The sequence below is a fragment of the Oncorhynchus masou genome, chromosome 13 (assembly GCF_036934945.1).
Source record: "Oncorhynchus masou masou isolate Uvic2021 chromosome 13, UVic_Omas_1.1, whole genome shotgun sequence".
Lineage (NCBI taxonomy): Eukaryota > Metazoa > Chordata > Actinopteri > Salmoniformes > Salmonidae > Oncorhynchus > Oncorhynchus masou.
Window position 1 is genome coordinate 68,102,570 of NC_088224.1, and position 22,695 is coordinate 68,125,264.

General features: G+C 39.6%; 2 protein-coding genes across 3 annotated transcripts; one reads left to right on the forward strand and one right to left on the reverse strand.

Annotated features, from left to right (window-relative positions):
• Nucleotides 1-3,984: 3,984 nt before the first annotated feature.
• On the reverse strand, nucleotides 3,985-12,428 carry LOC135552912 (14-3-3 protein gamma-2). Its single transcript, XM_064984851.1, has 2 exons — nucleotides 11,934-12,428; nucleotides 3,985-7,888 (listed from the first exon to the last, which is right to left on the reverse strand). Exons 1-2 carry the CDS (start codon nucleotides 12,018-12,020, stop codon nucleotides 7,229-7,231), a joined length of 747 nt encoding a protein of 248 aa, XP_064840923.1. The 5' UTR covers nucleotides 12,021-12,428; the 3' UTR covers nucleotides 3,985-7,228.
• A 1,077-nt stretch (nucleotides 12,429-13,505) lies between these two features.
• Nucleotides 13,506-19,873, forward strand: si:ch211-105f12.2 (RIMS-binding protein 2-like). 2 transcript variants are annotated; one of them, XM_064984852.1, is made up of 6 exons: nucleotides 13,506-14,082; nucleotides 16,711-16,973; nucleotides 17,447-17,603; nucleotides 17,848-17,951; nucleotides 18,124-18,195; nucleotides 18,298-19,873. In XM_064984852.1, exons 2-6 carry the CDS (start codon nucleotides 16,737-16,739, stop codon nucleotides 18,361-18,363), a joined length of 636 nt encoding a protein of 211 aa, XP_064840924.1. In that variant the 5' UTR covers nucleotides 13,506-14,082; nucleotides 16,711-16,736; the 3' UTR covers nucleotides 18,364-19,873. The 2 variants fall into 2 exon arrangements, with proteins under 2 accessions (XP_064840924.1, XP_064840925.1); XM_064984853.1 differs by lacking the exons at nucleotides 13,506-14,082; nucleotides 18,124-18,195 and having other exon boundaries at nucleotides 14,642-16,973.
• Nucleotides 19,874-22,695: the final 2,822 nt, after the last annotated feature.

Consider the following 22,695-nt stretch of genomic DNA (forward strand, 5'->3'; position numbering starts at 1 on the left):
AAATCCTTTGTAGCACAGCAGGATCGCTTCAGATTCCACAGTGGACGTAGCAGGCAAATGATGTAATATCACTGTAACAATAGAATACAATAGCATTGGGCCTTCCGAGTTGCACAGTGGTCTAAGGCACTGCTTCACAGTGCTAGAGGCGTCACTACAGTCCCGGGTTCGATCCTGGGCTGTATCGAACCGGCCGTGATCGGAAGTCCCATAGGGCGACGGACAATTGGCCCAGCGTCGCCTTTACTTGGCTCTTCACATTCTAGCGACTCCTTGTGGCGGGCCGGGCGCCTGCAGGCGGACTGTGGTTTTCAGTTGAACAGTGTTTCCTCTGACACAGTGGTGCGGCTGGCTTCCGGGTTAAGCAGGCCGGTGTTAAGAAGCGCGGTGTGGCGAGTCATGTTTCGGAAGATACAAGACTCGACCTTCGCCTCCCGAGCCCGTTGGGGAGTTGCAGCGATGAGACAGGAATGAAATTGTGGAGAAAAAGAGGGTAAAATACCGCAAAAAAATGAAGAAAAAAAATAGTACACTACCATGGTTCATTTTGTCAAAGACTGTTAACACATGCAGTGCATGGTTCAGATGGTGCCCATTAGGTTTCCTCTATATATACACACAGCTGTTTGTCAGGGATGAATGAAAACAGAAACATGTATTGTCTTGAATTAAGTTTATATACACTACTGTTAAAAAGTTTGGGGTCACTTAGAAATGTCCTTGTTTTTTAAAGAAAAGCTAATTTTTTGTCCATTAAAATAACATCAAATTGATCCGAAATACAGTGTAGACATTGTTAATGTTGTAAATGACTATTGTAGCTGGAAACTGACCATTTTTTTATGGAATATCTAGATAGGCTTACAGAGGCCCATTATCAGCAACCATCACTCCTGTGTTCCAATGGCATGTTGTGTTAGCTAATCCAAGTTTATAATTTTAAAAGGCTAATTGATCATTAGAAAAACCTTTTGCAATTAAGTTAGCACAGCTGAAAACTGTTGTGCTCATTAAAGAAGCAATAAAACTGTCCTTCTTTAGACTAGTTGAGTAGCATTTGTGGATTTGATTACAAAGGACTTTCTTCTGAAATTCGTCAGTCTATTCTTGTTCTGGGAAATGAAGGCTATTCCAAGGAAGAAATTGACAAGAAACTGAGGATCTCGTACAACGTTGTGTACCACTCCCTTCACAGAACAGTGCCAACTGGCTCTAACCAGAATAGAAAGAGGAGTGGGAGGCCCCGGTGCACAACTGAGCAAGAGGACAAGTACATTAGACCGTCTAGTTTGAGAAACAAGTCCTCTACTGGCAGCTTCATTAAATAGTACCCGCAAACACCAGTCTCAACGTCAACAGTGAAGAGGCGACTCCGGGATGCTGGCCTTCTTGGTTGTCGGTTTTAACTCAGTGGGCTGCTTTAAAACCCCAGACCTCATTATGACACTTTGACCAGAGGAAGAACACTGACCTCACATCCTCTTAAAGGTTTATAACTATGTTTTCTGTTATTTAATCATTTGTAAATGCAATATAAACAATTTAAAGTGTTACCATGTGAATAGAGCCCATAGAATAGGTTTGACATGATTTATCAGTGATTTATATATAGAGAGAACATATCTGGTTAACTTGATTATACTATAGTATCGTTGTTGACTGCTGTCTAGTCTATGTTGTCACAATCCAGGAAATCATCAGATGCTTAGAAGGTCGGAAAAGGACCAATGTTAGCAGATAAATCATTTTGTCATTGTTTCATAGATACTTTCACAATCTATTGGACACCGTATGAATGTTGGTCTTGTCGTCCTTGGTGCAGATAATGTAGTGCACTACAACACAGCATGGGGGACAGGTTGGTGCTACTGAATTCTAATGCTTCCTCTGCTGCTTGAGCTTTCATCTTTTTTTGCAGAATGCTATAGGTGTCTGAACAGTGCAGCAAGGAACTGGGGCTAATAACAGGAGGCTTAATATAGCCCTAGCAACAGGAACGAGATTGGTGGCTGCGCAGGGTGAGCCTATCAGCTATTGGCTGGCAAGGGAGACCATTCCAAAAACAGAAATTCATCTAATGAAAGCTTCAGTACAGCAGGCTGCAGCAAGAGACTGCAGTCTAGGGTTTGGGGATCCAACAGCTTACCATTTCATCTTATCAGTCATTGTGGGGTTCTGTTTCCGGATTGCAATAAACAGATGTGCATGAATAATTTGTGTGTATGTGAAACTACTGTCGGGGAATGGCAGATATCATTGGCTTACAGCATCCACATGACAGAGATTCATTGTCCAACAAGCATATCAGTTTCTTTCAAATTATGTTAATGAAATGTATGTTTTGAGTAAGAACACTATATTTCACCCACAGGAAGAGAGTACAGTATATGTGGTTCTCTATTGGTATAGCCTAGAAGTATGCATTTGATCCATATTGTGATTTTATAGATGATGATGTGCAAAGCACCCTATCTCTCTCTGTCTCTCCCACTCTCACTCTTTCTAGCATACACACACTCACATACATATGCACACATACAGATACATACAAACCTGTTTGAACTATGACCTCTGACCCAGCATCTCTGACCCAGCACATGAACAGCAAAAAAGTGTTTCATATGAGAGCACAGTGTCCCAAATTGGTTTCTCTGTCACACTGTCCAATGGTGCACTACAATCCTTTTTAAAATGTCTATGGTGCACCACACTCTCCCTTCTAATATGTAGATTGTGCACTACACTCTCCCTTCTGATATGTAGATGGTGCACTACACTCTCCCTTCTAATATGTAGATGGTGCACTACACTCTCCCTTCTAATATGTAGATGGTGCACTACACTCTCCCTTCTAATATGTAGATGGTGCACTACACTCTCCCTTCTAATATGTAGATTGTGCACTACACTCTCCCTTCTGATATGTAGATGGTGCACTACACTCTCCCTTCTAATATGTAGATGGTGCACTACACTCTCCCTTCTAATATGTAGATGGTGCACTACACTCTCCCTTCTAATATGTAGATGGTGCACTACACTCTCCCTTCTAATATGTAGATGGTGCACTACACTCTCCCTTCTAATATGTAGATTGTGCACTACGCTCTCCCTTCTAATATGTAGATGGTGCACTACACTCTCCCTTTTAATATGTAGATGGTGCACTACGCTCTCCCTTCAAATATGTAGATGGTGCACTATGCTCTCCCTTCTAATATGTAGATGGTGCACTACACTCTCCCTTCTAATATGTAGATGGTGCACTACACTCTCCCTTCTAATATGTAGATGGTGCACTACACTCTCATTTTTTAAATGTCTATGGTGCACTACACTCTCCCTTCTAATTTGTAGATGGTGCACTACACTCTCCCTTCTAATATGTAGATGGTGCACTACACTCTCCCTTCTAATATGTAGATGGTGCACTACGCTCTCCCTTCTAATATGTAGATGGTGCACTACACTCTCCCTTCTAATATGTAGATGGTGCACTACACTCTCCCTTCTAATATGTAGATGGTGCACTACGCTCTCCCTTCTAATATGTAGATGGTGCACTACAATCTCCCTTCTAATATGTAGATGGTGCACTACACTCTCCCTTCTAATATCTGCGTCTGCTAAATGACTTAAATGTAAATGTAATGGTGCACTACGCACTTCCTTCTAATATGTAGATGGTGCACTACGCTCTCCCTTCTAATATGTAGATGGTGCACTACACTCTCCCTTCTAATATGTAGATGGTGCACTCCACTCTCCCTTCTAATATGTAGATGGTGCACTACACTCTCATTTTTAAAATGTCTATGGTGCACTACACTCTCATTTTTTAAATGTCTATGAGTAAAATACTGGAAACGTTGTAGCACTGAGTAAAATACTTGAGAGGGCAGGAAACATTGTAGCACTGAGTGAAATACTGGAGAGGGCAGGAAACATTGTAGCACTGAGTGAAATACTGGAGAGGACAGGAAACATTGTAGAACTGAGTTTATAGGATGAAGTATAGTGAATGAGCTGGTAGTTCAGAATGACAATAATAAATATCTACTGTAATAAATAATGTATACTGTATATACCGGCAAACAAATAGCTTGAATGAGCAACAGATAGCAACAAAATTTCCTAAAAACACACTATACATGATTCATTAAACACATTTTAATAGTAATCGATTTGTTGATAAGATTGTGTGCCTTCAGTCTACATTTTTTTCTGTTGTATAGCCATGGTACCAACCCTTTACTTGATTCAATTGAAGTTGAATTCCATTTCAGAGAAAAGAGAGCATACAGTACTGTTCAACCTAAATGCAGAGACACAAGGATCTGTGTCAAACAAAATTGCAGTTAAATAAATAAACACAAACAAAATAGCAAAAAAAACTAAATTTAATTAAACATTACTGTCTATCAAAACAATGAATGAAATGTTTTTAGTGTATGAACCATCCCTTCTGATGTGTCCGAAAAACTAAACTTAACTATGCGATGCAAAGTCATCTGAATCGCTCACTCTCGCTACCTGCGTTGACATACCGACGGAAAAAGTAACATACAGTGTTCAAAAGTCGCCTTGTGACCCAGAAGGGACTATGTAAGTTAACTAAGTACCAGGTTTAATTACATGTGTTATCTGTACTTACTAAATGACATGTGTTAACTGTTCTGAGATTAGCATGGCAAAAATGGAAGGTATAACAGTGTCTCTCTGTTGATGGCACTAAATGAATGGCATAAAGTAACACAGTATGAATATAAATATCTAAATCTGACACACCTCAAGGTGTTTGGGTTTGCCAGGGCAAGTGATAATATCTGACACCAAAAAATACAATTTGCTGAGTTTTAGCCCATTACGATCAGGATAATACATCTAATACAATCTAGAGAGCATAGCAGCAAGATAGAGAACCACATCCTCAGCAATATATATTTGGATACATGGTTAGCTCAGAGGATGTGAGATGTACAGAGTGGGTTAAAGACAAATAGGTGGCTTCCCAAATGACACCATATTACCTATAGTGCATTACTTTTGACCAAGACCAATAGGGCTCTGGTAGTGCAATATATAGGGAATAGGGTAGCATTTGTGACGCTGTTAGAGTCCTAGATCATTTAGATCCATTATTTTGTTGTGGTGGAAATCATTCAGTTGGGACATTCAGCCCTCGGTGGTAAATAACGTTAACAGTGTATGGCAAATGACTCTCCCTGTTTGCTTCAACCTGAAGTCCTAAACGCCAGCTATTATTGGACTAGCGTTTGCATTACATTGCATGAGCAGACATGTGTACTCACTGCACTGGTGTCATACAAGTTTGTGTAGATCTAAAAGCGCAAGTGGGTTTTTAGTGTGTCCTTGTGATTCTCTGTTTGCATACATGGTTATTGAGGATGCCTATGGAGTATGCTGAATCAACTATTTGAAGTGGCAAAGGAGGCACACAAGAATAGCATACTAGCAGCACACAAGACGTTACAACATTAAATACTTTTCTTTAAAAAGCAAAAGTTGACTTATTAGGGACATCACAACAATACACTCGACCACCATGGAAATGGTGCATTTATCATTTTGTCATATTCTTTTTTTATTATCATAGTTAGCTCGTTTCTTGTGCAACTGCTACATAATGACTCACATTCAAGATATTTGTCACTCAGGAACAGCTAAAAGGTATAAAAACAAACAAAAAATGTATACTGTCAGAAATAAATTGTGGTCCATGTTGTGAATTCATAACAGAAACACAGATTCTGAAAACTTCACCATTGTTCAAACGGGTTAATAACATGACAAAATAAGTACTCAAATATAGTTCAAAGAACAAAGTATTTGTTTTACAATGCCATTATTATAATTTAATGTGACAAAGCCATTATTATAATTTAATGTTACAAACACCAGCTGGTAAGATGAAGCAATCACTGGTGTTTTTCCCACTTTTTTTTTCCATTAACAAATTAAATATACATATTGCATGCCACTATAGCAATGCTCATAACATATACATTTTTACGATCACCGTTTTGGTATAGCAAATATAAACAAAATAAGAATAAGTTATAAATAAGAAATAATCAGACAAAGCCTATGTTTTCTCAATCTTATGAATACTTAACACCCACAGTATAAGTTAATAAAGTCAAGCTACTGTATGTTTCAATACATCACCAGCATGCACAATACTGAATAATCGACATTATTGTAGTAATCATCTTACACTGAAGAAACAGTATAGTAGGCAAGTGCATTTAATAAAACAAGCACAGAAGTAAACCACAAACTCTGCAGCTGCTTTAAGATCATGTTTCTGTTTTAAACTGTCTCTGCCTTTAGATAGACTCTATTGGAGGTAAAGCTATGGTTCCAGTATCATATTTAGAGCAGTCAGAGGACAGTCACATTGGATTTAATGCCAAATTTGCCTAAAACTAGAAGTCATGTGAAAGAGGAAATTGATAAGTATTTTCTCCTTACCTCATTGCCATCGTTGGCATTAACTTTACAATAAACATCTAACCTTTACAAAACATCTGCATTGTACTTTTTGTAGTTGATTTGGTCAGATGAATACTTTTAGCTTTCCTGCACTCCCTTCAAGACTGAGTGATATTATATATCATAATGGCTAGAAACTTCTGATGTCACAGAGAAGCATTTTGCAGGACCTTTTGTAGGACCACAGATCATAGAAACGCACAGTTTCACATATGTGGACACTGGTTTGGTGCTGGAGATAATGAATATGAGGTTGAAAAGTGGCCGAGTTGACCTTTAAACTAGTACTGGAACCATTGCAAGCTATTTTTGTGAGGCACTCTCACTCAAGTGTTTTTTTTCCCTTCCTCAAGTGTCTGCATCTCTATCATGCATAAACCTAACTAAGCAGCTTCCCTTGGTACAACGACACCAGTCCTTATGCCAGTGTGAGGCTGCCAAACCAATCCAACAACGACCACTTCAGGCGGATTGACTGACATTTCAGTGGTTTTGGCAAACGTCAAAGAGAAAATCAAGATGGCAGCCCTTTCAACCATTCATATATATTTCTATATATATTAAACTAAGATGTAACCTCCCCTCTCACCTTTCTTTTGATTCTTTTCTTTTAACACATGGAAAAATAAAGAACTGCTGCAGTACGATCATCAGCAAAAGCGGCTACCAAAGCCCACTGGCCCTTCATTATATATTTTTTCTAAGTGGTTTATTAATCTTTGTTACCCTCCCCTCCCTCATCATCCTGCTGGTCACTTGTCCACAGTGTTAAGTTGTCTCGGAGCAGCTGCATGATGAGAGTTGAGTCTTTGTAGGAGTCCTCGTTCAGGGTGTCCAGCTCAGCAATAGCGTCATCGAAGGCGGTCTTGGCCAGATGACAGGCCTGCTCAGGGGCATTCTGGATCTCATAGTAAAACACAGAGTAGTTGAGAGCCAAGCCGAGGCGGATGGGGTGGGTGGGCTGCATGTGCTCTTTGCTGATCTCATGGGCCTCGTTGTAAGCCTTCTCTGATGATTCGATGACGGTGGCCCTCTTCTCGCCCGTGGCCACCTCAGCCAGGTAGCGGTAGTAGTCGCCTTTCATCTTCAGGTAAAACACCTTGCTCTCGTGCTGCGTCTCGTTGCAGTTCTTGATCAGGTAGTTATCCAGAAGGTTGAGCACGTCCTGACACACAGCCTCCAGCTCCTTCTCAATCTTCTCCCTGTAGGCCCGAACCATTTCAATCTTTTTCTCATTTCCATCTGCAGAGGTCTTCTGCTCGATGCTAGAGATCACCCTCCAAGAGGAACGGCGGGCCCCCACCACATTCTTATAGGCCACAGACAGGAGGTTCCTCTCCTCGTTAGATAGGGCCTCATTCAGCTCTGTTACCTGAGGAGGGGACAGAGCAGTGGTCATAAATGCACTATCTGGGCAGTGATTTAGGAAGCTGTATAAGACAGCAAATAAACCCCTATATTATGCATTCATGAATGTAAACAGTTATCTTTCAACAATATATATGTCACAACCATATACAGTATCATACCTATAATATCTACTGTACAGTATGTTGTTCTTGGGAATGAGCAAGATTCAACTCATCATGTGCAATTCCCAGTTTCCATGGCAATCAGCCCATTATGTGCACCAGTAGCTCCAGCTGTCATGTGGACAGCTAATGCTAGCAAGTGGAGAACCATATTCAAGATAGTGAGAGAGAGTGGGGGTTGGGACTGGAGAGGGGGCAGAGGATTGGTGGTAGCTATGTTCCCACGAGGAATCCAGGGGCAGCTGCAGTGTAAGTGTAGACGGTCAGTTGATCATCGCTCAGGCAGTTCATGTGTCTCCCTGACCTTTTCATCTGTCTAAAACCCCATGTAATGCTGTCACCCAGGACATGCTTTTCACCTACTACCTGACTCTATATGTACAGGGTAGGACGTAACATGTTAATTAATCCCAGGAATGTCAAATAGTGTACTGTAAAAAGCACAATTGATAAGTAACCTTTGAACTTTTAATGTTGTAAAACCTGACTTGGTCTAAATGCTACACCTCATTACACTAACCTACAAGGTATTTAGTGGCTCTGACTGAAAGACATTGGGTAGCAAATTGCAATAAGTAACCAAAAATATTCTCAACAGTTTAACCCACACACAAATGTCATATACAGTATTTTCCCTGGGTCATTCCACAAATTCAGTGCCTTTTTAGATGTGTAATCTGGTGGACAAAAATATTTTGATTTCACACACATTCTGTCATAAAGAGCGCATGTTTAACTTAATCAAATTGTTTAACTTAATAAATGAAGGAGCACTTGAATGCACGTATATGTTTTTCATTGTTAAAACATTTCTAGTCTGTTTAACTATGGGTAACAGGGTTGACGTGTTATGCTCAACCCACTCTGTTTCCATCACAAAACACTAGAAAATGGCCAAAATGAGTAGAGCCAGCTCACCTGCTTTGATACTATGATTTGACTATTAGATGTTCAATGTTTATTTTATTTTTTATTTTCTCTTTAATTCTGCATTGTTGGAAAAGGACCCGTAAGTAGCATTTCACTGTCAGTCTACCCCATTTGTTTCTTTTGAAAACATTTATTTTAATTTGAAATGGAATATTTTCACCATATTAAAATGAGAGTTCAGTTCAGGGACAGGTGATTTTTTTTTAACCTTAAAATGAATTACTAATCACATGAAATAATAATATTCAGAAATTACTTTTTCAAAACAACAAAATAACTAGGGCTTTAGAATGATGGTGAAATTCTGAAGGTAAATGTTTTAAAGTAATCCTGGAAGTCACAGAGGGTGAATTATCCATGTAGTCTATATTTAAGGGCACTTAATTTAATATTACAGGCTTTTAAAATGCAATATTGGTGCATAATTTCTACTTAAAATATCAAAGGGATGCAAAAGACACTCATTTTGTGGAATGACCCCCCTATCTTTGTTGAACATCACATTAAGAGCAATTGTAAAGACCTGAGACGCTCTGTACTATATCACTTCCAGTCCACTTCCAGATAACCTTACATCGATGAAACACACGTTTTTATTTTTATCTCCATCTAAATCAATATCGGCTAAATAATTAGATGATCTAGATTATAACTATAAGAGGGAAGATGCAGACAGCACAAGGCTACAGTATAAATACAGCTACAGAGGAAATACAGCTTAATGGGTGGCCCATTCTAGCAAAGTGCTCTCTCTCATTGAGAAGTTAATATTTCTATTTTCTGGTGAGCTGATGTGACATTCCCCTCCCAGCCTGATAGAGGAGCAAAACGAATGCGGCTGATAGGTGACGTCACAGCCATCGTGTACATGGATGACAGAATGCTTCTAAGCAGGCGTTTTTCCTTTCCAGCTTTAAATGCAAGAACACACAATTGACAGCTCAAATGCCATGGTATTACTAAGCAAATGTTCAATTACTATCTGATTGTTAGTCCATCTTGATGGATATGTAAGAAACATAAAGGCCAGAGAGTGCAAAAGACTAAAGTGATGTTGGAAAAGCCCTTCATATGCATTACTTGTCAGTGAATCATCATTGTACCAAAATGCTGATGTCAGTCAATATAAATAAAGAGAGGCAGATCTGAATACCTAATTGCAAGCCCAAACAATTATTGACGGGCTGGGTAAAAATCTGTCACGACTATCCTGAACACATTATGCTACTGTAAATACATTACATAATAAAATAAAACAAATGCCATTCAACGCATTCACTGACAAAGCAGCACTGCTTATAATTGCATCTTACTGCATTGATGATGCATTAACTTCTGCAAACATGTATGCAGAATAATATTGTACTGTACTGTACTGGTCAAGGTGAAATCAGAACATAAAATCATACCTCTCATTGCTTTTTCCTGCCATCAAGTGAACCCTGGCTGCAGTGGCAAGGGATTTCCCATTGGAGAGGGGAACGAGTACACACCCCTACACTGCAAAAGGGCCCAGTTATGACTGCATGGACTGACCCAGCAGATTGCTTAAAGGGAAAGGAATCCCACATGCACACATCACTAAAATGCCATCGCGTGCAACCAGAAATATGCAGGAGAAATAGATCTAAATTACGCAGCCAATGAGACAGAACGTGTTACTAGGTAATAATAATAATGGTTAAGATGTCAGGAGGAGACTGGGCATTTAGGTTTAGGGCCTAATGACAGTGCATTTTTCACACAGTGTGAGACCTGTATCAATAAACCAAATAATAATGTAAATTTCATTAAATTGCTTTAAAGAACACACAGCTTCACCCTATCCATATCCAGACATACAGTATGTCTAGAGAGGCAACTGCACACGTTGACAGTGACACACAATGCGACATACAGGTGCAATGCAGAATGATAATGTGATCAAGTAACTTAATGGAGCTCAACTACTGATAACAAAAGGACCAATATCCATTCTGATCAATGACTCACTGCAATACGACAAAATACAGAACATTCTAGAGAAAATTATGCTGCCTCCTACATTTGTTTTGTGTAAAGAGCTGGAAACTGAATAACCATTTATGCAGGAATAGATGCTCATTCAGATAACATCTGTAGCCTCTATTAACAGACACACATATATATTCAATAAAGGACAGATTTAACTCAAAAATATACTTAAAAAATACTATTATTACTAGGAAATTATATAATTAAATCTAGATATTACAGGGAGAATCGATCAATATTCGAGCAACCTCACATGGCACAATCCTAAAGACCAATTCTAACTGATCTGAATTTAACAAATCACATGGGGAATTAAGTCCCACTGGGCATACATTAAATCAATGTTGTTTCTACGTAATTTAAATTACGTTGAACCAACGTGGAATAGACGTCTGTACCCAGTGGCATAGGACACATTTATCACATGTAATTGTATAACGCGAGGAACACGTTTGACAGAGAAATCAATGTTATTTGGTGCCTCTGAATACATTTCGTGGTAACATCACTCCACTGCATTTCTTTTAAAGACACGAAACTGGCACCGCCCAAGCACCGCCCAAGGAGCGTTCAATAGCATACATTGATTGCCTTTCTTGAATGTTTCTTGAATGTTTGAGCTCCACATGTAGGCTATTCTAGTCGTTATAATTAAACAGTGATTGCACCCTATGAAACAGACATGATATTCTGAATGGTGTAGGCTAGTATTTCAATGCAGTATAGTGATGTCTAGGATTGCTGGCAAAACCTTTACATAATCTAATATCAAAATGTTAAATGTTTATACACATCACATCTCTAGGAATGGAATAAAATATCTAAATAGAGATAATTCATATTCATTAGAATTACATTGTAGAGAATTCAATGTTTCATTGAACACCAAATCATCAGTCCTTATTCGTAGGTTATTCACATGCAATCGTTTTGGAGACTTACCGATTTCATGGCAGCTGCCATGTCATCATATCTTTCAGCCTGTTCAGCCAGCCTGGCTTTCTGCACCAGCTGCTCGCGATCAACCATTTTAATATTTGGTTAGTGTGAACGATATTCTATAGGTTTTGGGATAAAATGATATGTCTACTACTTGCAGTGCCGTGAAATTCTGTGCGAACTTAGGCTGCAGCTGTTCTGTGCAGTCTGTGCTAGTGCCGACGGGACACCCTTTCGCGTTCCTCACACTTTCCCTCGGCTGCGTCATCACTCAGAAAGGTGGGTGTCTTGCTACTGATGTAACAATCCTTACATGGGAATCCAGAGATACTGCATATCTGGGATGAGAGCGAATCAGATTTCCTGTTTCATTCCCACTAGGCAATCAATGAGGGAAATTTAGTCCAATAGGACTCCTTAGTGATTCTAAACCTAACCCTTACCCTAACCAATAACCAGCCATAACCTTATCCTTAAGTTCATGCCCACACCCTGGCTCAAGCATAACCATAATAACCCCAACCCTAGCTTCAACTCCACACCCCAGCCTAACCCTAAACCTACCACTACCTCTATCTAACACCTGTCACTGAACAAACCACTCACTGTTACCAATGCAAAGGGTGACCTCTCCTGGGAAGATAAGCTTCATACAACTATTTGGCATTACTAGTGTCACAACTTGATTGTGCTACCTGTTTCTTCTGAGAAAATCAGATACTATTGTTGCAACCCAACTGGAATTATCAGGTATCCTCCTTATTCATACTCAATGGGTGTGGAAAGTCCCAAATGAAACCCTATTCCCTATGTAGTGCACTACTGTTGACCAAGTAGTGCACTATATCGCACACAATGTCAGTGCATTTAAAGCACATTTCTGCAGGGAGATGGAGTGATGGAGAAGGGACCTCCTGCTTGCTGTACCTTAAGTCCAGCAGCACCAATACAATGAGTCAGTCAGAACACCCTCTGCTGGTACAGCATGGTACAAAGTCATGACTCAGTGCAAAGGATGGATGAATCATCACGGCCAGTGCTAACTCCTTGCATTTGCAAATCAGTAAGGGGTGAATCCCAACTTCTTATTGATGTTAATGCAGTGAAAATTCTACCTACATGGAAGTTTAGGATTCACCCCTAAACTTCATGTATTTGACATTTTTTGACATAGTTTCAGAGTACTATAGGTGCAGGTAGTATGCTTTTGTCAGTCACAAAAGTCTCAATATTAGCTGGATAGGAGTCCTACATGTATTGTTGTATTGGGGACAATGGCGAACATGCATTCTGCAGAATCAGGACACTGTTGGTTCACACCTGGCTCCAGTTGGAGGGACAGATCAGCTAATTAGTAATGATGTTCCAAGCTGATTAAGGTATCACAAACGTCAGATGATTATTTTCTGTCTCTCAGCCCTTCAATGTAGGACGGCTGCAAAGGCACCAACGCTTCCCTTCTTTCTTCTCTCTGCCTGCCTTTCTCTCACTCTTTCTTTCTCGCACTCTCTCTTCTTTCTTTCTTTCTCTCACTCTCTTCTTTCTTTCTTTCTTTCTCTCACTCTCTTTTCTTTCTTTCTTTCTTTCTTTCTCTCACTCTCTTTTCTTTCTTTCTTTCTTTCTTTCTTTCTCTCACTCACTCTCTCTTATTTATTTATTTATTTCTCTCACTCTTCTTTATTTATTTATTTCTGTCTCTCTTTCTTATGGAAATAGAATACTGCCATCTCTCCTTCTCTCTCTCCCTTTCACAATCACTCCCCTCTTTCCCCCCTTTCTTTCCTTACCTTTCATTTCCTTTCCTTTTCTTTTCTTTTCTTTTCTCCTCTCCTCTCCTCTCCTCTCCTCTCCTCTCCTCTCCTCTCCTCTCCTCTCCTCTCACTCAATCACTGTTTCCACACTCTTCACCTTAGTTTCAACCCCTTCCATTTGTAAAGACAGTGGTGAGAGAGATAATCTGTTGCTAACCTATGTTCAGATAAGGAAGTTGAATTGAGTCTCAATATAACCTTAAAACCGTCTTGAGTCAATTTCTGTGCCCCTGCGGAAATCAAATTAGCATAATAAAAAAATCCCCATAAGAATCGGTCTATTTAAGCTGGAGATATCTGTTTTTTTGCATGGGCTGCGTCGATGACCCCTCTATGGAAAGGTGAGTCTCTCATGAACACGTACATGTCGGTTGTTTTGCTCTAGGATGCCCACTAGACTCGCCTGAAGATAGCCCGGTGCCATGTATGAATGGAAGTATATATGGAAGTATTTTAGCCCCTAAAAAAGCTATTAAATATGTGTCATTAAAAAAAAATGTCCTGATCATTCTTGTATCTCTCAGATATAGGATAGACACTTCAAAACAAAACAACCACATTTTTTTGGAGAGACTAACTGTTTGTCCTTGTATGAATGTGTTATTCAATGTGTCTCTATGGGCTAATAGCAGTAAAGTCAAATTCAATGTTTCATGAAACCATTTTTGTCTATATATTTTTATATCTAAAGGGGTCCTAAAATTCTTAATCAAATACACTCAACAAAAATATAAATGTAACATGCAACAATTTCAACAATTTTCTTGAGTTACAATTCATATAAGGACATCAGTCAATTGAAATAAATTTGTTAGGCCCTAATCTATGGATTTCAGATGACTGGGAATACAGATATGCATCTGTTAGTCACAGATACCTTAAAAAAAGTAGGGGTGTGGATGAGAAAACCAGTCAGTATCTGGTGTGACCACCATTTGCCTCATGCAGCGCAAGACATCTCTTTCGCATAGAGTTGATCAGGCTGTTGATTGTGGCCTGTGGAATGTTGACCCACTCCTCTTCAATGGCTGTGCAAAGTTGCTGGATATTTGCGGGAATTGGAACAAGCTGTCGGGGTTCTTGCTTTGGAAATATATTGAATTCTGCTTATATCATGCTATACCACAATAAACACAAAGTTCAAATGCAGAGACTTCGAGACCATTAATTGAGTGCTTTTGAATTGACAGGTTGGCGCAAAATCGCTGCTGCGCTGTATCAGCACAATGGACAGCGCCCTGTACACTAAGCAAGGCCTTTTTGGTAATGGATATAGGCTGCAATTCACCTATTACAAACAGCCTATGTGAATGCACCTGTACACACAGCTGTCTTACCAAAATAATGCAAATTAAAGTATAGCCTAGTTATTCATGCATGCTAACGAAAATACTGAATAGCAGTTTGGCTTAGAATACCAACACAACTGCAAATGCCAACGAATGAATGTGAACAGAACAAAACAGAAGTACCAAGTAGGCCTAGTTGACTAAATGTTTATTCGAGGCATGAAACAATCTATATTTAGGCTAGTTACATTAACAGTAAACAAACACAGTAAACAAAAGGCAAATGGAGATCCAAATAACCAAAACATAGCCTACAGCCTACTACAGTGAGATGCAGCCATGCACAGCTGTCTTGCCAAACAAATGGATCATGGAAAACCATGCTGCTCATGAGTACAGCAACACCTTCTGATATGGAACAATACACTTCTGTTGATCAAATTCGACCTGTGTAATCAATTAAGGAATGTCAGCCTACCATAAATACATTTCCAATATTTACAGTTCCATTTACAACCAAGAAAACAAATACGCTACCAAAAAAATCCTTATTTCAATGAGGAAACATACCGATATGTTCTTGCATTGGAATTATATTGAATTCTGCTGCTGCTCTTCGCTCTCCTTCTCATTTTGGCTTTGTTTGGTTACTTTGGCGAAGCCAGTTTCTGATATCCATCATGGCAGAGGCAGATTAGCTGGTGCGAGCTAACTAATAGGCTAAGGCTTATAACACAAATGCTTTTTACAGCTAGGCAGAGTTGTGTGAAGCAGCTTCAATGGTGAACTTGACCTCGGCCTTATAAATCAAAATGAATATTACAGATGGAAGCGTATCATGTTATTCACTTAGCCTACCATGGATGAGAAGTGTTTTTTCCCACTTTTTATGAAAACCCATAGGATTTTGCAGAACCCCAGTGTTTTTCCATAGCCCTTCTACACACACTGCAATGCGCTCTGTCCATTGTGCTGACACAGCACAGCAGAGATACAGATTTTGCAGCAACCTGTCACTCATCATTAGAATTATTTTGCTGTTTTTATATAGGGACATAAAACTAAAACTGAGGGGGCACAAGTTTCAACTGAGGGGGCTAAGCCCCCTTTTCCCCCCTCGTGGAGCCAGACCCGCATACGTTCACTTTATAGTATCTCATTGACCACCCATTTGTAGCTGACTGAAAAAATGATATCTGCATGTTCTCTTTTTAATTTTTTTAAATTTTATTTAACTAGGCAAGTCAGTTAAGAACAAATTCTTATTTACAATGACGGCCTACACCAGCCAAACCTTAGTAGTGCTATACACTATCATCTTTCATTTAAACTTCCCCCAACAATGCACATCTTTAGCGCATGCAAAGCTGAGCATTCTTCTCTTGCTACTACACTTCTACAGATAGACTGTGTCCCACAGGTAGAGAGGGTTGGGACGAGAATGTTATCCACTTTCCTCAAAGAGGATTACAGCCTCAGGCAGCTTAGCTTCATAAAGGGTGAGGGTAAGGAGAGCCCTGTTGTCTCCAGCAGCCATCTGTCTGCCCAGTGTAGAGCTGAGAGGGGTTGCTCTCATTGAAGTGAACAGGGACTTCAGAAACTCTTGGAGGACAGTGGAAGTTGATAAAAATGCTTCTTTATTGTTAAAACCAACACATTCGGGCCCTTAACTATCATCAGGGTTGCTCTCACTCACATAAGAGCTGATGGATGGGATGCTAGGAGTGGATGTGTTTCTTTACCCTGATGGACTGAGAATTGCTACACCAGAGGATATTAGGCAATGGGAGCTGGAGACCGCCAGCCAGGTGTCCAGCCAGGTGTCTCAGGAACCCCCCGTCCGACTCTTTGTGGCTCTTTTCCCATACAACCCTGCTGCGATGTCCCCAAACCCTGAGACCGCTGCGGAGGAGCTCCCTTTTGTGCCAGGACAGATCATCAAGGTAATGTACTGTGTAGTTTATATGTACTGTAGACTATCAACCATTGTGTAATAAGTGTTTATAACAACCAATGATTGACAGTTTATAAACAATTTATAAACTCCTTTTTAAATACTCCTGTTTAATATACCTTATGTAAAGAGTAACCTCCAATTTTAAAGGGGTAGATATGATAAAACCAAGTTTGAACATGGCTGGGTTAATATGAGGTAGGCAGATTATAAACAGTTATACAGTATATTGGATTTTCTACATGCTGGTGTTTCCTGTTTGTTCTCTGTTGATGCGTAGGCCTACATGATGTGCAAAAGTTGTGGTTTCCTCATTTCCTGTCATTGTTTGCAACTTGTTGATGTTGAACTGATAACTTTCCACTCATGTTCCTTTCTTTTACACATGCACAGTAGATCTGTATCATTACCAAACAAATTCCATGGAAACAAAATGGCTGACTTTGTCTCTGTCTCTGCCAGGTGTTTGGAGATAAAGACGATGATGGTTTCTACCACGGGGAGTCTGGTGGTCTGTCTGGTGTCGTGCCTAGTAACATGGTATCTGAGATCCCAGTGGATGATGACTACCTCAAGCATCAGCTCATGCAGCAGGGTTTCCTGCCTGTCGACCACACAGGTATCTCTTTCTTTTTTTCTCACTCTCGCTCACACTCTTTTTCTCTCTCACTCTCTCTGAAATAATTTATATTAAAAATAATCTGAGATTTCTTAATGATGACATTGAGATTTGGTGTGCGTCCCAAAGGCACCCTATTCCCTATATACTGTAGTGTACTACTTTTGACCAGGGCCCTGGTGCCATTTGGGATGCAGTCCTATGATCTAATCCTTCAAATCTTGACTTCTCTGTTTCCCATCAGATCCCAGTGAGGAGTCCAGCGTGCTAGATGACTTGGTGGTCCGCCGGATGGTGGCCATCTTTGAGTATGACCCTTGGGAAAGTTCCCCCAACATGGACAGCGACGTGAGTGTGGAACCTCCACATGGGTGTCCAAATCCACTTTACCTTTCTTAATTTGGTCTTTTGAATTTAGTGAACGCCAATTCTGAGGTAATCCCAGTTATAGGGCCTTACTGTGCATATAACAGCAACACCAAATGAACAGTAACTTTTCCCAAAAAATATTTTATTGTAGGCTGAGCTCGCCTTCCGTGCAGGGGACATAATATATGTGTTTGGTGATATGGATGAAGATGGATTCTATTATGTGAGTGCTGGACTGCATTAAGTAGTCTTTGGGGAAATGAAACCTTGTTTTCCATTGGTTCTATATCTAAATTAGCTTTGCTAATGTCTAATCTCCATCCAGGGGGACCTTCATGGGCTGAGAGGTCTGGTGCCATCCAACTACCTGGAACCACTACCATGGGAATAGGATTAACAAGGAGCATCCGATACATGAGATTATGCCAAGAATCAGAATCAGATACAATGAACAAAAAAACTATTTCAAGGATATCTGAAGGGATATTACTGTGTCAAAGATCAAGATTTTGTCATGTTTTTTTCTTCTGCATAAGTACATGTGACCACAGAAATCTCCTCGAGGATTTGTAATGATCATGGAATAGGGGTTTTATGAACCGTGTGCAGGCTATCATGCACAGTAACGCAGTAGACAGATTCTGCTCTGTCCAAATAAATCCTATGAACTACAAACCTTTTGTTGGACATTTTAAGGTGCAGTAAGATTGGCCAAAATAATGACATCATGGTTATAGTATTACATAATGCTTTGTCAACAGCTAGGGTATTGTAGCCTTAAAAATATGATTTTTATTCTCACTTTGCTGATGGGGATGTATGTTGTAGTTATGCCTATATTTGCCTTACTACATCTTTCGGTTTAGGAAATATCCATGCACATTTTATAGTGAAGGCTGTGAGAAATCTTTCCTGTTAGAGATATTATTTTCTTCCTTAGTAGTATGCACAATTTTTTTATTTTTTATTTTGGTAAATACCAACTGAGATTCTGATTGGAACATTGATCACGTTGAATGAAGATATCTATGCAGAATTTAGCAGTACTATTAAACTGTTCATTTTCTGAAAATCTGTTTCGTACACTTGTTCCTCATGTTAGTGGGTTTAGAATTATACAGCGCAGGATCTTCATCAAAACCAGATGCTGAACACTGAAACAATTTTAACTGTACAACCACTTTTACTATAAACTGCACTGTGATTGTTATACCAATATCTACAATAGTAGAATGACCATAAACCACAGAAAGCAAGAAAAACAATTCATTGATTTTCATTAGTACAATATTGCAATCAAATCTACTTTTATTTGAGAAACATGACTGAATAGTTAATGGGAACTTAACATTTATTCATAGGACTGCATTTCTAGAACAAAAATGTAATACAACTTAAAAATAGACCATGGTCTCCAAGCTTTTCAGAATCGTTCATTGATGTCAATGGAGTCCTTGTAGTATTTTCCTCCGTAGCCAACAGTACAGTCATCCATAAAGTAGGAAACACTACACTGTGCAGAGGAGTTTAGTAGTACTCTCTACTTTATGGATGACTGCACTGTACATCAGTATCTTCTCGTTGCTGTGGCAGCTTCGTGTTTGGTTCTGCTCAGAACCCCTCCTCAGTCCAATCCGTAGAGCAAATTCAAAACAGGAACTAACTAAATCGTCACAAAAACGTGATGTTTTTTTGTGTAATACATTGCTGATGTGTAACAAAATGATCTCATAATTTATAAAAGTGTACTAAAATCGTCTCAAACAGTAGAACCAATAAAATGTTACAATATATTACTGCCACCATACAGTAAACCTCTCATATGTTTTATACAAAATAAAATTCAATGAATATATCTCAGTCAGTATATCACACGGTCTTACCATCTTTCTCTCCTCTATCCCAGCAGAAACAGAAGTGTGAACTTACAGTGGTGTTCTTATTAAGCTTCGTAGTCACGTGGTGTAAACCACAGGAAGAGGTCTAACAGTCCCTCTACAGCAATCTCTCCTTCTGTCTCTGAGATACACCAACCAACCTACGCCCATACAGCCCACATAGACAGACATCTTCACTGATGACAGAATGTGTACCCCAAATGGCACTCTTTTTCCTTTACAGTACACTACTTTTGACCAAGGCCCATTGAGCTCTGGAAAAAAGTAGTGCACTATATGAGGAATAGGGTGCCATTTGGGACATAATCAGAGGTCCCCTCTTTTAAGGGAAAGCAGAACATAACAATTTTTTTTAAACAGGCAAGTCAGTTAAGAACAAATTCTTATTTACAATTATGGGGAACAGTGCCTTGTTCAGGGGCAGAACAACAGATGTTTTACCTTGTCTGCTCAGGGATTCAATCCAGCAACCTTTCTGTTACTGGCCCAACAGTCTAACCATTAGGCTACCTACCGCCTAATAAAAAAATGTGCTACTTAGATATTGTGAAATTTATGCATATTCTATTGATCGCATTCAAATTGATTTGACATATTGACGTGCTGTCCACGTTGACTATAACCCAGAGAAGAGATCAAAAGCTCAGGATGTGCTGAACCTTTGATGGGATTCACACCCCCAAAAAATGTATAGAATAGATCCACTATTAAATGAGTGTAGGAGTAAAAAGAACACATATGTCTTATGAGGGTGTATCTCAGACATGGTTTAATTAATTGATCCATAACCTGTTTTAAAAAAAAGAGGAGGTGCAGATATCAGCTTTTCATTGCTTTAAAATATTTGATGGGATAGGTTACGCTACTGCTTATTCTTTTGTCTTCCATTTTACATTTGAGTCATTTACTGTAGCAGATTCTCTTATCCAGAATGACTTACAGTAGGGAGTCTTCTAATGCATTCTGCCAACAGAGAAGAACACTAACACATACCTCCACCCCAGTTTACAGCAGCAGATAATGGGCTATATGTAATAGGCACAACTGAAACTTGTGAAATGACTTCTAAAAGAGATATGTCCTCTGTTGTCAAGACAACCTAAACCTCAGAGTCAAGTCAGGCGAGAGAGGAGGAAGTGGTGATGGGTGGAAACTGGGTGTGCAAACTGTGCAAGATATTTTTGTGAAATGTTTACAACAAACAGCGATGCGTTCCACGCCTACACTCTACCTTCTCTTTATTTAGTTGAAGATACTTGAAGACCTATCATTTCTCTCACATTTAATGATATCACTACTAATATTTCAACCTCCCTACACCATAATTACACTGTACCTGCCTATGTAACTACCATGGAATAATATAGGTATTATAGACAGATGGTAAGAATATGGTCCTTGAGTAGCTCTGGTCCAGGGTGTTACGTGCAGCTTGAGCCTCCTTGAAGAAGTCCTATAGCTACTGGTGACCCGTCATTCAGGGCAGGTAGGGCAGAGCCCCACCTGTTTTGAGCTCCACATTATTAGCAAAAATAAATAAATATGTGTTTTGCATATTATTTTGGCATTAATACATGTCACATATCATTTTTTTTTGCCCCACCAATATTTACATGCTAAAATTGCCACTGCCTACAGCAATAGCCAAACATGATTGAGTAGGTGGTAGATTATTCCCCTGGTTCAACTCACTGCAGTGCTATTTCCTTTTAACATGGGATTACTTAAGGTGAAATGGATAGTGTAGCCTACCTGTATCTAAACAAGAAGTGCCCTAAATGGAATCAGTGGCTATTATCCACAGGTTTGTTGACGAGGGATTGATTGAATTATCCCTGATTAGACTAGTCTGACATTGTTAGGTGTGGGGTGTCCTGACTAACCTGACCTGGCTATGGGAAGTCTAAAAGTCTACAGAGTGGAAGTTATATATTCAGTTAAAACACATGGTTATATGACCACAAGAGAAACGACCGACAACAGACCCCTTATGGAAACCGCTGAATCTGCCATTGAAACCATTTCTATTGTATCAATAATCCGTGAAGTGTGTGGGGGTGTGACGACAACTGCTTTTGGGTGGAAATAAGAAAGTAGGAGTTGTACATCTTGCATTGCTTTGTGCAGTGTGGTGGTCAAAAAGGATGCAGAGAGGAATGGTAGTTGTGCTCTGATACCCATTACTGCCACTTGGTGGACTGTTGAAGAAATTACATAAGAATAAATCAAAATAGCCTTTTTTTCTTATTATTTTTATTTACCTTTCTTTAAATAGGCAAGCCAGTTAAAAACAAACTCTTATTTACAATGACGGCCAAACTCGGACAATTGGGCGCCGCCCTATGGGACTCCCAATCACAGCCGGATGTGATACAGCCTGGATTCAAACTAGGGACTAGAGTGACGCCTCTTGCACTGAGATGCAGTGACTTAGACCACTGCGCCACTGTTCTTAGTTAGTGTGAATAAAGTGAAGAAAAAACAATATGTTGTTAGCTTTATAGCTTTAACTGAATTGGTACACCTTATAGCTGGGACCGAGAGACTGAAAAACAGCTTCTATTTTTATTTTACCTTCATTTAACTAGGCAAGTCAGTTATGAAAAAATTCTTATTTTCAATGATGGCCTAGGAACAGTGGGTTAATTGCCTTGTTCAGGAGCAGAAGGGCAAATTTTTAGCTTGTCAGCTCGGGGATTCAATCTTGCAACCTTCCGGTTACTAGTCCAATGCTCTAACCACTAGGCTACCTGCCGACCCAAGGCCATCTGACTGTTAAACAGCCATCACTAGCACATTAGAGGCTGCTGCCTATAGGCATAGAC